The following is a 16,751-nucleotide window of genomic DNA, read 5'->3' as shown; positions in this document are numbered from 1 at the left end:
ACTCCACAGAGACAGCACTGACTAAAGTAGTGAATGATCTAGTCACTGCGAAGTCCAAAGGCCATTACTCACTTCTTATTTTTCTAGATTTCTCTGCTGCTTTTGACACTGACCATTTTCTTCTCATACAAACACTACAATCCCTAGGTATTCAAGACACAATCCATTCTTGGTTTCTATACTACCGATCTAATCGCTCCTTCAGTGTTCGTTTCTCTGATTCCACCTCCTCTTCGCTACCTCTTTCAGTTGGAGTACCACAAGTCTCGGTCTTAGGTCCTCTGCTCTTCTCAATCTATACCTCATCTCTTGGTAAACTAATCAGCTCTTTTGGATTTCAGTATCATCTGTGCGCAGATGATACTCAAATCTACTTATCCTCCCGAGATTTGTCACCATCTGTATTGGTCAGGGTCACTGAATGCCTTTCTGCTGTTTCATCTTGGATGTCATCTCGCCACCTCAAACTTAATATTTTCAAAACAGAGCTACTTATATTTCCACCGGCCAATAGTAGTCACCAACCTGATGTCTCTATCACTGTTGAGAACTCAACAATTAACCCTACCCCACAAGCTCGCTGCCTAGGTGTCATACTTGACTCTGATCTGTCCTTTGCTCAATACATTCAATCTGTCTCAAAATCATGTTACATGCATCTAAAAAACATATCCAAAATATGACCATACCTTACACAAGACACAGCTAAAACTCTAATCCACGCTCTTATTATCTCCCGCATTGATTATTGCAATAGTCTTTTTACTGGTCTTACCAAAGAGACTCTCACCACTACAATCCATTCTGAATGCAGCTGCGAGGCTAATCTTCCTCGCTAGACATTCATCATCTGCAGATCCGCTCTGTCAGTCCCTCCATTGGTTACCTGTATTCTACCGTATTCAATATAAAATACTTTTACTCACACACAAGGCCATTAACTATACTACACCAATGCACATCTCTTCGCTCATCTCAAAATATCTCCCAACCCGACCTCTCCGCTCTTCACAAGATCTACGTCTCTCATCCACACTCATTACTTGCTCCCATGCACGATTGCAGGACTTTCTTCGAGCTGCACCCACTCTGTGGAATGCCCTACCATGCACAATCAGACTCTCCCCTAGTCTCCAAACCTTCAAACATTCCCTGAAAACTCACCTCTTCAGGCAGCTTATCACATTCAAGAACTGCTCACTCAACCTTCATAAGCTCTCCTATCTGATTATATCCCCACTGTACAGTCCGCACATATCCGCCACATATTTTCTTTTTCTTCACTTTCCCTTCTTTCTGACCATGGTTCATAATTACTGTGATGTGATATCACGCAACCCACCTAGAACCTTTGCAATCCGGTGGACAAATATGCAATAGATAACACCTATCCTTGTGTATCAATGCCTATTTCTCTATAGATTGTAAGCTTGCAAGCAGGGCCTTCCTACCTCTATGACTGTTTGTTTATTACCCAGTTTTTTTTTATGATTGTGTCCAATTTTAAAGCGCAACGGAATTTGCTGCGCTATAAAAGAAACTGTTAATAAATAAATAAATAAATCAATTACAGTTCTGTGCAAAATATATACTAATATTGCCCAGCAATACTGTTTCATGCCCAACACAGTTCCGTAGGGAGTACTATGGGTCTGATTCATGTTTGTACGAAAAGCAAAAAAAAACAAGTAGCTTTGTGTCTGGAACAAACCATGTTGCTAGGGCACATGAAGAGAGGACACCCGACCACGCACTGAAATGGGCCCCATGTTTTCACATAGGACCCCTTTCCCCAACTGCCAGGAACCCCCCCTGACTTCTCTCTAAGAGGGTTCCTTCAGCCAATCAGGGAGCGCCATGTCGTGGCACCCTCCTGATTGGCTGTGTGCTCCTGTAGTGTCTGTCAGGCAGCACACGGCAGTGATACAATGTAGCGCTTATGCGCTCCATTGTAACCAATGGTGGGAACTTTGTGGTCAGCGGTTGACCGAAAGTAACCTTACCGCTGACCACAAAGTTCCCACCATTGGTTACAATGGAGCGCATAGGCGCTACATTGTATCACTGCCGTGTGCTGCCTGACAGACACTACAGGAGCACACAGCCAATCAGGAGGGTGCCACGACGTGGCGCTCCCTGATTGGCTGAAGGAACCCTCTTAGACAGAAGTCAGGGGGGGGGGTTCCTGGCAGTCGGGGAAAGGGGTCCTATGTGAAAACATGGGGCCCCTTTCAGTGCGTGGTCGGGTGTCCGTTTTTTTAATTTTGCAAAGTACGTGGATTACAAATAGAAGAGAAGAGGACCGATCTACACTGGATTATGTGAGTATCATTTTTCCAACAGGTACCCCATGGATTCTACATGGAGAAGAGGACCGACCCTCGTGTGAACATAGGTAAGTATGTATGTTTGGAGGTGTGGATGTATGTAATAAAGTTTTACTTTCAAGGTGTGTGTGTCCTGTTTTTATTGGGGTATTTTTTTAGTAGTAGTACTACAGGTACCAGCGGGCCTGGTTTTCCTCCGCATGCTGGTACTTGTGGTTCTCCAAGTACCAGCTTGCGGGGGAGGCTTGCTGGGACTTGTAGTACTGCTACTAAAAACAATATTCACATTTTTACAAAAAGGCTATCAGCCCCCCATCTGCCGCCCTTGGATGGGGGGGGGGGGGGAGCAGCCTCGGGCTTCACCCCTGGCCCTTGGGTGGCTGGAGGGGGGGGACTCCTTGATTTAAGGGGTTCCCACTCCTCCAGGATACCCCGGCCAGGGGTGACTAGTTGGGTATGTAATGCCAGGGCCGCAGGGACCAATATAAAAGTGTCCCCCGGCTGTGGCATTATGTACCTGGCTAGTGGAGCCCGGTGCTGGTTTCAGAAATACGGGGGACCCCTCCGCTTTTTGTCCCCCGTATTTTTGGAACCAGGACCAGGCGCAGAGCCCGGTGCTGGTTGTTTAAATATGGGGGAACCCCTGTAAATTTTTTCCCCATATTTTTTCAACCAGGACCGGCTAAATGAGCCCGAGGCTGGTTTTGCTTAGGAGGGGGGACCCTACGCAATTTTCTTCTACAAATGTAACACTTTCCCACCCCTTCCCACTGATAAACATGCACGGATCTCATGGATCCGTGCATGCCTATCAGAACATGGTAAAAAAAAGCAGGTCTGTTCTATTTTAGCACTTTTTTACGATTTGTATTTGTTCACGGCAGTGTTTGGCTATTGTCGGCAGTGTTTGTGAATTACACTTTTTAGTAAATGACCGAGTTCTACCAATTTTCAGGCCTATTTGACCGATGGTGTATTCATTCGTAATTTTTTTCTTTGAGTTCCAAAAAAATATGAATGCCCTCATCACTGCCGTGATTTGAGTTTATTAAATTCCCGAGATGACACTTTGAAGAAAAAACACCATCTCTGTCAAAATCGGGACCTTAGTAAATATACCCCAAGGAATTTGTTTCCGATAGCCACCGCTGTCAGACAGTATACATACATAACAAGACCAAAACACACATGGGGAAGAGCAGCATGACAGGTTTGTGGATACAAGTGCCAGGTTGAATTGCAGATGGAATGGGCTAGGTGCCCATCAAATTTATTAGGGTAGTTGCTTGGGGAAAAAACTGTTCCTGTGTCTGGCGGTTCTCACCAGTTGCGAACCGTCTCGCCTCCATGACGGAAGCATTCTGAACATATCACGAGCGGGGTGGGAGGGATCACGATGATCCTTTCCGCCCGCTTAGTAACCCTTGCCCAATATATATCCTCAATCGCTGGGAGATTAGTTATTATGATTTTTTCCGCTGTCCCCACTATTTGCTGTAGTCTGTTCCTGTCATGAGTTGAGGCCGAGCCAAACCACACTATTATCGAGGTGCAGATAACGGATTGGATAATAGCTGAGTAGAAGAGCACCAGGAGTTCCTGCGGCAGTTTGAACTTCCTAAGTTGGCGTAAGAAGTACAGCCTCTGCTGGGCTTTCCCCACAATGCCGTCGATTTTGGCCTTCCACTTCAGATCCCTAGCAATCATGGAGCCTAAAAATGTGAAGTATTCAACTACCGCTACTGCGCTGCCCGCAACTGTTAGTGGGGGGAGTGTAGAGGGATGCTTCCTGACGTCTATGATCATCTCAACCGTCTTTGATGCATTTAACTGTAGATTGTTAGCGCTGCACCAGGTGACCAGCCGATCTACCTCATTCCTGTAAGCAGTCTCCTCTCCCTCCGTGATCAGGCCAATTAGCGCGGTGTCGACCGCAAACTTAAGGAGTTTCACCGACATGTCCTTGGAGATGCAGTCATTGGTGTAAAGAGAGAAGAGGAAGGGGGAAAGAACACAACCCTGGGGGGCGCCCGTGCTGTTTGACCTTTCTCCCAAGCAGTGGCGTAACTAGAAATTTTTCTCCCCCAAGCCAAAAAATTCTCTGGCGCCCCCCCCCCCCCCCTCATAATTGTCATTAGTAAAACGATGAATCTGCGCGCGCCTGGAAAAGGGGCGTGGTTTTGCTGAAATGGGTGTGGCTTCGCATAAAGGGGCGTGGCATTGCAGGAAAAGACTACCTCATACCCCCCGTTTTGTAATCTGCACGCCCACCACAGGAAAGAAAAATAATCCGGATTCATGCCCTTTACATTATTTGTCATTTTTCCTCCTTATAGTAATGCCCAGTATACATTATGCCACATACTGTAATGGCCCTTAGACATTATTCCACACACAATAATGCACATGACACAATATGCCATACACCATAATGCCCCCGACACATTATGCCACACACCGTAATGCCCCCGACACATTATGACACACACCGCAATGACCCTGAGACATTATACCACATACCACAATGCCCGTGATATAGAGACACCGTAATGCCTGTGACACATACCACAATGCCCATTATACCCTATGCCACACACCACAATGTCCGTTATACATTATGCCACACTGCAATGCCCCTGAGGCATTATACCACATACCACTATGCCCCGTGATATAGTATGCAACACACCGTAATGCCTGTGACACATTATGACACACACCGCAATGTCCGTGATACATTATGCCACACACCGCAATGACCATTACACATTAAGTCCTTCAGTAAGGCTTCTAATTACTTTTAAATTACCTGCTCATTGCCAGGGGTTTCATGCTCTTGGTTCCATGCACGGTGCCAGGGGTTTCATGCTCAGGGTGTCATGCTCGTTGCCAGGGGTTTCATGCACTGGGTGTCATGCTCGTTGCCAGGGGTTTCATGCACTGGGTGTCATGCTCGTTGCTTAGGGGATAATGCTTGTTGCTAGGGCTGTGCTCCAAGTGCCATATATGCCCCCAGTGCCAGATATTCCCCCACAGTGCCAGGTACACACATGCCCCCAATGCAAAGATGCCCACCCCAAGTGCCAGGTACACATATACCCCCCAGTGCCACATATGCCCCCTCAGTGCCACATATGCCCCTCCAAGTGCCAAATCTGCTCCCCCTCCCCCAGTGCCAAATATGCTCCCCCAGTGCCAGTTACAACTCCCCCGCACTCCCCCGCTGTTTTGTGAAGGAGGGACACGGAGGGCACAGTGTGCGCCTCTCCTGTGTCCCTCCTGCGTCTCCGGCGTGTCTGTTAAATGAAGTGCCGGTTCGTGAGCCAATCAGAGCTCATGAACGGGCACTTCATTTAATAGACCCGCCGGAGACGCAGGAGGGACACAGGAGAGGCGCGCGCTGTGCCCTCTGTGTCCCTCCTTCACAGCAGCGGCTAGGGCGCCAGCGGAGGGAAGGAGGGAGACAGCAGATTGACATGCGGACAGCTCATCCGCATGTCAATCTGCTCTGCACTAAATCAGTGGTGGCGCCCCCCGCAGCCCTGCGCCTCCAAGCCACTGCGAGGGCTGCGGGGGCAGTAGTTACGCCACTGCTCCCAAGGAGAATTCCCCATCCTGACTCTCTGCTCCCACTCCGTTAGGAAGTTCAACACCCAAGAGCATAGCCTACCCGAGACACCTAGTCTGTGCATTTTCAATTGCAGCAGACCGGGAATGATAGTGTTGAATGCAGAGCTGAAGTCCACAAACAGTACCCTCGCGTAACCCCCCGGCGAGTCCACGTGCTGCAAGGTGTGATGCAGACCCAAATTCGCAGCGTCCTCTGCCGATCTATTAGCCCTGTAGGCAACCTGGAGAGGGTCAAGGAGGGCATCTACTGTGAACTTTAGATAGGTCAGTACCAGTCGTTCCAACGTCTTCATCACCACCGATGTTAGTGCTACCGGCCTATAGTTGTTCAGATTCACAGGAGCAGCAGGTTTCTTTGGCACTGGGATGATGGTCGAGCGCTTGAAGCAGGCTGGCACCATTTCAGTACCGAGCGACTTGTTGAAGATAGCCATGAAGACTGGAGCCAGCTGTGCGGTGCAAGTTTTTAGGGCGGATGGAGATACACCATCAGGCCCCGTTGCCTTCCTGGGTTTCAGTCTGCTGAAAATATTAGTGACTTCCGTTACATCCACGTAAGGAATGGGCACGGCGACTAGTGAGCACGAGGGAGCGTCCGTCCCAGCAGAATGAAGCGGGGCGTCGTAGGGCTTCTCGAACCTGCAGTAGAAGTGGTTCAGGGGAGGGGCAGGCTCATAGCTCCCTTTTGTCTGTCACCCTGCAGGGGGAGGGACAGGCTCATAGCTCCCTTTTGTCTGTCACCCTGCAGGGGGAGGGACAGGCTCATAGCTCCCTTCTGTCTGTGTCACCCTGCAGGGGGAGGGGCAGGCTCATAGCTCCCTTTTGTCTGTCACCCTGCAGGGGGAGGGACAGGCTCATAGCTCCCTTTTGTCTGTGTCACCCTGCAGGGGGAGGGGCAGGCTCATAGCTCCCTTCTGTCTGTGTCACCCTGCAGGGGGAGGGGCAGGCTGAAGCTCCCTTTTGTCTGTCACCCTGCAGGGGGAGGGACAGGCTTATAGCTCCCTTCTGCCTGTGTCACCCTGCAGGGGGAGGGACATGCTCATAGATACCTTATGTCTGTGTTACTGCGTCACCCTGCAGGGGGAGGGACATGCTCATAGATACCTTATGTCTGTGTTACTGCGTCACCCTGCAGGGGGAGGGACAGGCTCATAGCTCCCTTCTGTGTCACTCTGTCCCTGTTACATTTATAGCACACATCACATCTGCCTGTGAAGTTTTCTTTCCATTTCTTGTGGTGCTCTAATAAAATGTGCTGTGGAGAGGATTATGGGGTGTATTCATGTAGAGTAAAATGACCACAGAGACTGCAAGCAGGCAGGACAAACTCAGGGGAGAGGAATAATTACTGTAGTGCTAAGAGACACCCAATTAAAGTGAACTTAACAGATCCTTTATATTAGGTCTGGGGTCCTTCTCCATTAATAGTCCTCCTCTCAGTGTTGTACTCAGGAATATTGTACACTGAGCTCTGTGACAGAGAAAATGTAAGGCACAAGATAGTCACAGTCTATAAGTTTGCCGTCAACCTACTCTGTAGCAATGTTGTAAAAGTGTGTTACAATATTGCAGCTGGAGAACTGTTTACTCACAAAGTGCAGGATTCAGCTGGGATTGAAATACCCATGAAAACTGGGATTTAGAGAGGATACAGTAAGTGCAGGTGTCAGTGAGTGACTATTTAGTCCTGGACCTTATTCAGTGCATAGGAGTTACCTCAGTCTTCAGTGACTTATAATAATGACTGATACAGTGACCTATAATTATTCACGAGGCACGCCGAGCTTCATTTAAGTTGTGATCATCAACTTCCAGAGACTAAAATCTACTGTATGTATTCAGCATACCAACGTCTTTTGACACTTCAAATGAGACATGACAGCTACAGGAGACACTACACCGTCTCAGTTACCTAACCAATAAACATTGTTGCTAAAACGACCATTAAATGGCAGAAAGTGCAACTGTGGATAAGATACTAATGAATTAAAATTACAAGCTGTTCGTTTGGTAAAGGGAATATTTCCACAGGTTGCTTGGCTCAATTGTAAGGCTGGAAACTATTGTCTCTGGTTTAAAAATACAGATGAAATCACAAGGAAACTTTAACTCAACTGTATGTGCACCACCGTACAGATTTCACCGGCCAGCTACGTTTTTGAAGTACTCATTAATTTATCAGACTTGATATAGGAAAGCTGAAATAGAAACTATTTTAACCCGTAGTTATATTTAACGGACTTAATAGAAGATTGTCCATGAGACAAATGTAGCTAATGTTGTAAACTTGAATTAATATGTTAGCTTGGATCTAAATTATTATAATATTGTAATTGGTAAATGTGAAAACATTGACGTATGAATGCTTACCAAGCACTGAGGAGTCAATAGATCTCATCCTGTTTCTGTGAAATACATTATTGTAGCTTTGTGTGTACTGTATGCCAATTATCTGGAAATGTTATGAATTGTACTAATTCTTATTGTGCCAAACGTTGTTGATGTAATCATATTTACTTACATTTGTTTGGAGTATATCAATAAACAGAACTTCTTTGAAGATAACCAGAGTACTCCCTATCATCAGAAGAGAACCACCAGTGTTGGACTGGAGCATGAAGGGCCCTCTGGGGATATGCATTTGAAGGGGCCCGTACTTAGGGGTGTGGCCAGTCTCCAGAGAGGGTGTGGCCAGCCACCACATTGCTTTGTCTAACCATTAGAGCCTATTGATAAATATATATAGTAAATACTGCTAGTGCATGCATGATAAGGCACCACATTAATCACAGCAATGCACTGTAGAGAATATGCCACATTTCTGTGTGGTATTAGGCAATTGCATAGTCTGAGACCTGATCCCTAGAGGAGGAGGTGGGGCCCCCAGGCAGTGGGGGGCCCACCGGTGGTTTCCCCTGTACCTCTGTGGGTCAGTCCAACCGAGAACCACTACAATCCTGCACCCATACTTACCTGGGTGTCACACATATTGCACTGATGTTCATATTGTGCCACCCTGAGATGGCGAATCTGACCATACTGGAGAAGCGGAAAGCAGAGCTTTCTGTTCCTTCATAAATCACACTCACCATACTAAAGGATTGCCATCCAACCAAAATGTTTCCGTTTACCCCAAGGGCACATGCGCAGGGCGCCCTGCAGTAAATGCGAATGCTTCTGCCGGTCAATCATACAGAGGCGTTTGCGGGGCGGTAGGGGGGTGGCAATGCTCCGTTTCCAAGTCGGAGATGGAGCGTTGCTGGGGCGGTGGCAGGGAAATGGAGGCGGCAGCTTCAGAACGGGGGGTGGCATGGGCACGATCGGCCCGCTCTGAACAAAAAGATGAAGGCGGGCCTCCAGCCGTCGCAGCCAGACTTCGCTGGCAGGAGGCTTCACTACTTTCTGTGACTGAGCACTAGTTGCAGTGCGATTGCAATTGCTGTGAGTCACAGTGCGATTGCAATTGGTGCGAGTCACAGTGGGGTGGGGGCAGTGGCGCACGCAGTGGGGGTTTCCGAGCACCCATACCCCCCCCCCTCCCCTCCACCAAAAAAAAATATATATATTTTTTTTTTGCTGCATGAGTATTATTAATGGCTGTCTAGCGTCCTCTGTAGCCTACTGTCTTCCTGGTGGCACTTGTAAGTGCTTAAAAAAAGTTTACTTTATTGTAATAGTACATATATATCCATGTGCATACATATATACACATGTACATACATACATATAAACACACACACACACATATGATATATATACATGTGTGTATATATATATGTGTACTGTATGTATACAGTATATATGTATGTATGTATGCATGTTTAATATGCTGTGTATATGTATGTATATATATATATATATATGTATATATGGTGTGTATATATATGTTAGATATATATGTATGTATATATATATATATATATATATACATACAGGTTGAGTATCCCATATCCAAATATTCCGAAATACGGAATATTCCGAATTACGGACTTTTTTGACTGAGAGTGAGATAGTTAAACCTTTGTTTTTGATGGCTCAATGTACACAAACTTTGTTTAATACACAAAGTTATTAAAAAATATTGTGTTAAATGACCTTCAGGCTGTGTGTATAAGGTGTATATGAAACAAATGAATTGTGTCAATGTAGACACACTTTGTTTAATGCACAAAGTTACAAAAGATATTGGCTAAAATGACCTTCAGGCTGTGTGTATAAGGTGTATATGTAACATAAATGCAGTCTGTGCTTAGCTTTAGGTCCCATCACCATGATATCTCATTATGGTATGCAATTATTCCAAAATACGGAAAAATCCCATATCCAAAATACCTCTGGTCCCAAGCATTTTGGATAAGGGATACTCAACCTGTATATATATATACACAGACACACTCATTTTACAGACCCAGCTTATACTGGGTCGCCTCAGTCCCCACCCCCATGATTGGCTCCACCCAGTTCTGGAACCCTCCCCCCCCCATGCAAATCCTGCATTTGCCACTAGGGGGGGGGGGGGGGGAGGCGTTAGTCATCATATGAAGAAAAGTATTGCAGTATTCTGCAAAAAAGCAGAATTTGCAATCCTTACTGAATAGGGTCCTACAGGTTTCCTCACAAACTGCCTCCAAGCATGCTGCTGTCATGACCCCAATGCAAGGCAATAGGACAACAGCAGCCATAGTAATAAAAAACATTATTGGACAGATTTTTCTAATGTTCAACAAATCATTTGTTTTTTATTAGTCTTTTATTAAGGTTTATAATAACGTTGTGTTTGCCCAATTTTTTATTTCTTATTTGCTGTTTTGGTATAATGGACTTGGGTCATAGGGAACATTATAGGTCAGTGTTACAGCAATGGATACAAACTGTTTCTGGTTGTTCCCTCCAGACAAAAATATTTGCTTCACCTGTAGATGCAAAATGCCCTGTGATGCTCTGGGAATGCTTCTTAGCAGAAATTAGTAAAAAAAAAGTCAAAAAAATCAAAATGTAAATGTTCTCCAGTGGAATAGACCATTTGTAGAGTTAAAACTAGAGATGTGCGCCGGACTATTTTTGCTGGTTTTGGTTTGGTTCTAATTCATCATCCAGTTTTGATTTTGCCTAAATGCTGCAAAAAAGGACAAAACAAACTAAAATCACATAATTTGGGCCTTTTGTTCCTACAGAGAGAAATAAAGTGGATGGAGATAAAGTAGCGGCCAATCAGCTCCTAACTGCCATGTTACAGGCTGTGTTAGAAAAATAGATGATTACTGCGCTTGTGGATGATATATATATATATATATATATATATATATATATGATTTTTTTATGTAACCATTGGTCCTCAGAAATGAATAAGTATTAAAAATTAATATTAGGAAGGCCCGTATTTATATAATATCACATTTATTGTGCAATCACAATCAGAAATATGCATCAAAAATATACATCAATAAACAACAATAACATGGTAAAATTTCAAGGAGAGTGATAATATCAATTACTTGTTCTCCCTTCCTATGCATGCATTAAAACAAGTAATTTGATTCTTATGATAGTATAAAATAGTTTGGAAATAGTAACTATTGGCAAACTCCCAGATTTTATCCTCCTCCAAAGAATGAAAATAATGTATTTTAGTTAATTAGTAACAATGATGTTCACAGCGGCTGTTTGTGTCCAAATAGTATCATTAGTTGCTGATATGCACCTCGGAGCTGAACGTATATAATAGTGCTGCAATTGCCGGCGTCCCGGCTAATAAGTTCATTTATCCATGCACTATACACTGGTATAATTACCCTTCCTGGTGCCTTTAGTAAATCAGCCACATGTATCTCCACTGCACGGCCCTTTCTCCTGATGGTGATGCACTCACCGCTGACGGGACTTCTGGCTGGTCACGGATGCCTCCGTATGGTGTTTTCCAATAGCGCCAGGTGATCTGACCGCGGGTGCCGCTGTCCGCTCACGAGCGCTTGCTCGCTATGGCTTTCCTGGTGATGGTAATGATAGCTGCTGCGGGAACTGGTCCGACTGTACAAACTTAGTCCAGCGGCAACATCTGTGCACAGAGCTGTGGTGGGCTCAATAGGTGGTAGGAGGAAGTCTGGAGGATAGCAATTGCTGCTCTGGTCAACGCGTTTCATCCCACAATGCACTGGGACTTTCTCAAGACAGCTCCGAGGTGCATATCAGCTGCTAATGATACTATTTGGACACAAACAGCCACTGTGAACACCATTGTTACTAATTAACTAAACTACATTATTTTCATTCTTTGGAGGAGGATAAAGTCTGGGAGTTTGCCAATAGTTACTATTTCCAAACTATTTCATACTATCATAGGAATCATATTACTTGTTTTAATGTATGCATATGAAGGAGAGAACAAGTAATTGATATTATTACTCTCCTTGGAATTGTACCATTTTATTGTTGCTTATTGATGTATATTTTTGATGCATATTTCTGATTGTGATTGCACAATAAATGTGATATTATATAAATATGGGCCTTCCTGATATTTATTCTTAATACTTATTCATTTCTGAGGACCAATGGTTATATAAACAAATCTAATATATATATATTTGATATGATATAAGTAACAAGCATCCACAAGTGCAGTAATCATCTATTTATTGTCTTTTCTGTCAGCCTAACAGGGGTCTAACTACACCCTTATTACATGCAGCTGAGGTGGATTAATGCACTCTTAGGGGGAGATTCAAATTTTTGAAAAGTCATTTGGGAGTCTGTTTTTTCCTATCTAATAGACAGGAAAAAACAGACACCCAACCGACTTTTCAAATATTTGGATCTCCCCCTTAGAGTGTTAATATCTATTTCCATCTATATTTGTAGAAATATTTATCACAGCGCCAGGAGTGTCAGTGTTGGGGCCACCTTTTCTGAAATATATTGTGTTTGAAAAATGACAGGTAGGAGCTGATTGGTTGGTACTTTATCTCTCTCCAAGGATTAGTAAATAGACCCCATTATCTCTCTCCAGTGTTTGATCCATCTCCAGTTTGCTATTATCTATCTTGTTTGTGTTGATCATTTATATCTTGCTCTTTCTTATGTGTTAGATGCTTTCATGGTTTTATTACATCTTAATATTTTTTCCACTGTACAGTTGAAAATAAAGAGACCGGAGGTCTGTAGTGTGAGAAGGTCAGTGATCCAAGAGGAGGCTTTGGGCTCCACAATCTAGCTCCAACTAGTCTACAAGAAGTTATCCAGGATTCCTCATCTCATACCACCATTATAGGGATTATTACGTACCGGCTCTTATCACTGTCGCTCCTGTGTGCTGTGGTGTGACCGGCGGGGATTCACCTGTACATTGAAAATAAAGAACAATTCCAAGGCCTCATTTTTTATGTTTGCTCAGTATATTGCGCTGTATTTCCTTATTATTAGTTTGGTAAAACATTTGGTACAGCGCGAGTGATTCCTGAGGCACTGAGAAATATCTATGTAATAACTGTGTGGCAGTACAGATGGTGTGATGGTTAGCATTGCTGCCTGACACGGCCATAATTATGTGACGTTTATATATTCTCCCAGTACTTGGGTGGGTTTCCTCCGGGTACTCCGGTTTCCTCCCACTCTCCGAAAATATACTGGTAGGTTAATTGGTTCCCAACAAAAATGAGTCCTAGTGTGTAAGTGTGTGCATGTACGAGTGTTTAGGGCAGACTAGATGGGCCAAGTGGTTCTTATCTGCCATCAAATTCTATGTTTCCAACTTCCATGTCTGTTCCATCTCCAGCATGCACAGTGGGAGCCGGGTCACATGCACCAATGACTCCCCACTGCTAGGGAGACTGGACAGACCTAGGGGTACATTTACTAGAATCGTAGGCGCAGAAGACAAAAATTGTGTATGGCACACTTATACCAATTAAATAATGTAATATTAAAAACATAACTTTTATTAATGTGTACCATAAAATATTGGTTCAACATGTGCATACCTCCCAACATTTTGATTAATGAAAACGGGACTCCTGCGCGCATTTTCCGTCACTAAGGGGGCATGCCCAGCGCTCTGTGAGTGGCCGGCATGCCTCCTCTCCCTCTGTCTCCATTGAATAGACACTGCAGCCCGTGGGTGGGACAGTGAGATAGTCCCAAAAAAACTGGACTGTCCCGCGGAAATTGGGACGGTTGGGAGGTATGACGTGTATAAAATCGTATTGGATCAAGTTTGGATGTTGTACTCATTTTGAGATAGTCATCCTTATAAATATCGGTGAAATATCAGAGATTATAAATTTTTCCATCTATCTTTAATTATTGTACAGTTATTGGATAATCTCAGAGTCTGACTTCCTGTGAAAAAGCGGCAGAAACTATTAAGGTACTGTAGTCTACTCAAAATGAGTTTAAACCCTGGTATGCAACCTCATGTACACCGTAAGCATTTAGGACCATACACTTGTGGATATGCCACAAAGGAAATTAACAGTGTGTAGTCAGTCGGAGAATAGTGAGATATACTGCATAGCCTTACGTGTGACCTGTGCTGTCACTTTTCGGGAATTCCTGCGAGTCTGTCCATATTTTTAAAGCGCTAATCAATTACAAGGCAAAACTGACCTGGTTTTGCCTCGTAAATGTTTGCCACTTTAAAAATACGGGCAGACTCGCAGGAATTCCCAAAGAGTCTTCCCCCCTGCAGAAGTGCTTTCTCCTTCACGTTGCACTCAACGCGTTTCGTCTCCGATGAGAGACTTTTTTGAAGATAGTATTTTAAATGCCTTAAGTTTGATTCAATTTAATAATCAATTATTCCTTAATATTTGTGTTTGACTGGTTCAGTAAATGAATTAATAACCATATATATTTATTAGCTCAGGTTCCAAACTATTGTTCTTTCATTTTAGGGTCAGAGGAGAGGGCACCTAAGGGACATGGCAGCTCCTTTATTTTTTAAACCTTTTTTTATTGTATTTGTATCCACATATTTGATGAGTGCCCATTCTTAATTGTACTTATTTAATAGCCAGGTAATCTGGGGAACTTTAGCTTTAAAAATGTTGCTAATTTCATTGTTCTCATAACTTCCCCCTATCTTTTTTTAGCCTAGTTCCCCGATAGCTTTTCTTCCACTCTGCATTCCCCTATCATTTATCTTCTGCTGGGACTTCTCTGACATTACACCCCAACAAGAGAGAAGGAACATTTGAGAAGTTGAACTCATTAATAATCTACTTTATACCTTTAAAACCAAATAAGAAGTAAAAAGTGACTCTGAACTCAAAGGGTATCCGGATGATAGGTCACCAGTCAAAAGTTTAAATGGACAATCGTTTAAAAGGCAAAACCAGGATGATTTTGCCTATTAAAATATTGACCCTTAAAAACATCTGCCATACTAATCGGGATTTCATCAATGCCAGCAATTATCAGGCTGTTACATTTACCCCGGTATCTCTGGTAAGCCCTGCTGCTTGCTGTGTCAGTGCCCCTAGACTCCTAAACTTTGTCCCCTGACTAATGGTGTTTATTGGTTTATATATTGAACATTCAAAAATAAGGGACCGTGTATTGTGAGCTTGTGCGTCAGAGGTTTCCAAAGTGAGCTGACATCTTCTACTGGTGTCATAAAGCAGATCAGTGAGATATGATAGAGAAAGTGGAGAAGGAATTACGAGTGCTTCAAGGAATCTGCATCTTTCTGTTGGCATTGTTTGCCATTAACATAAATCTCTAATTGTAGCTGATGAGCCCCTGGGTTCCACCCTCCACCTGTAGAGGTAATGAGGGTTGATCATCACAGTTAGAGCCCTCTCACCTTTCCCAGGTGTGCCTCCCAGTATGGTCCCTCCACCCAAGCGATCCTTCAGAGATCCAGTTGTGAAAAACCTACCTGACCCATTGAATACCATACACTCACAGGTATAGAGGATAAGACACTTGGCATGTTTATGTGGATATAGTCCAGGTGACCTAATGGTCTTTCACCCCCATGCTAGAGGGTGATGTTTGTAAATTATTTATTATAACGACTATGGGAACGTGTATAGGGAGGTAGGACTATTAGATTTGGAGGGTTAAGTGTGGCAGATGCAAAACTTACAATGAAGTGGACAGTAAATTGGATTACACAATATACTGTACTAACAGCATCCAAATTCACGTGATAACAGCATATACAATAGCAAGGGAACAGTGACAATGCAATATAAATAAATAACATAGTACATCGGCCAAAAAAGATTACAGGTTTTATAATGTAACTAAACCACATATCATAAATCGTATAATACTAAATAAATTATATACTAATACAGTACTAGAGATGAGCGGGTTCGGTTCGTTGAGATCCGAACCCCCCCGAACTTCACCTATTTTACATGGGTACGAGGCAGCCTCGGATCTTCCAGCCTTGCTCGGTTAACCCCGAACGCGGGCGAACATCATCATCCCGCTGTCGGATTCTCGCGAGATTCGTATTCTATATAAAGAGCCGCGCGTTGCCGCCATTTTCACTCGTGCATTGGAGATTGAACGGAGAGGACGTGGCTGCGTTCTCTCCCTGAAAAACTCCGTAATCTGTGCTCAGTGTGCTGCAAATATCTGTGCTCAGTGTGCTGCAAATATCTGTGCTCAGTGTGCTGCAAATATCTACATTCTCTGCCTGAAAATGCTCCATATCTGTGCTCAGTGTGCTGCAAATATCTGTGCTCAGTGTGCTGCATTGTGGGGACTGGGGACCACCAGTATATAATTATAGTAGTACAGTACGCCATCGCTGTATCTTGCAGCTCTGTATCAAGTATACTAGCT

The 16,751-nt window shown here is 44.0% G+C and overlaps 1 protein-coding gene across 1 annotated transcript in view; it reads left to right on the top strand.

Moving 5' to 3' along the window:
• Positions 1-13,288, top strand: part of LOC134934811 (mucin-3A-like) — a 61,880-nt gene extending 48,592 nt beyond the window's left edge. The window contains exon 5 of the mRNA XM_063930164.1: positions 13,090-13,288. Within this exon, the coding sequence (XP_063786234.1) occupies positions 13,090-13,093 (4 nt within the window). The 3' untranslated portion in view covers positions 13,094-13,288. The remainder of the gene's footprint in view (positions 1-13,089) is intronic.
• The last annotated feature ends 3,463 nt before the right edge of the window (positions 13,289-16,751 follow it).

The sequence above is a fragment of the Pseudophryne corroboree genome, chromosome 6 (genome assembly GCF_028390025.1).
Source record: "Pseudophryne corroboree isolate aPseCor3 chromosome 6, aPseCor3.hap2, whole genome shotgun sequence".
NCBI classification, from domain to species: Eukaryota; Metazoa; Chordata; class Amphibia; order Anura; family Myobatrachidae; genus Pseudophryne; species Pseudophryne corroboree.
Note: the sequence above shows the minus strand (reverse complement) of the source record. Positions and strands in the feature narration are given on the sequence as shown.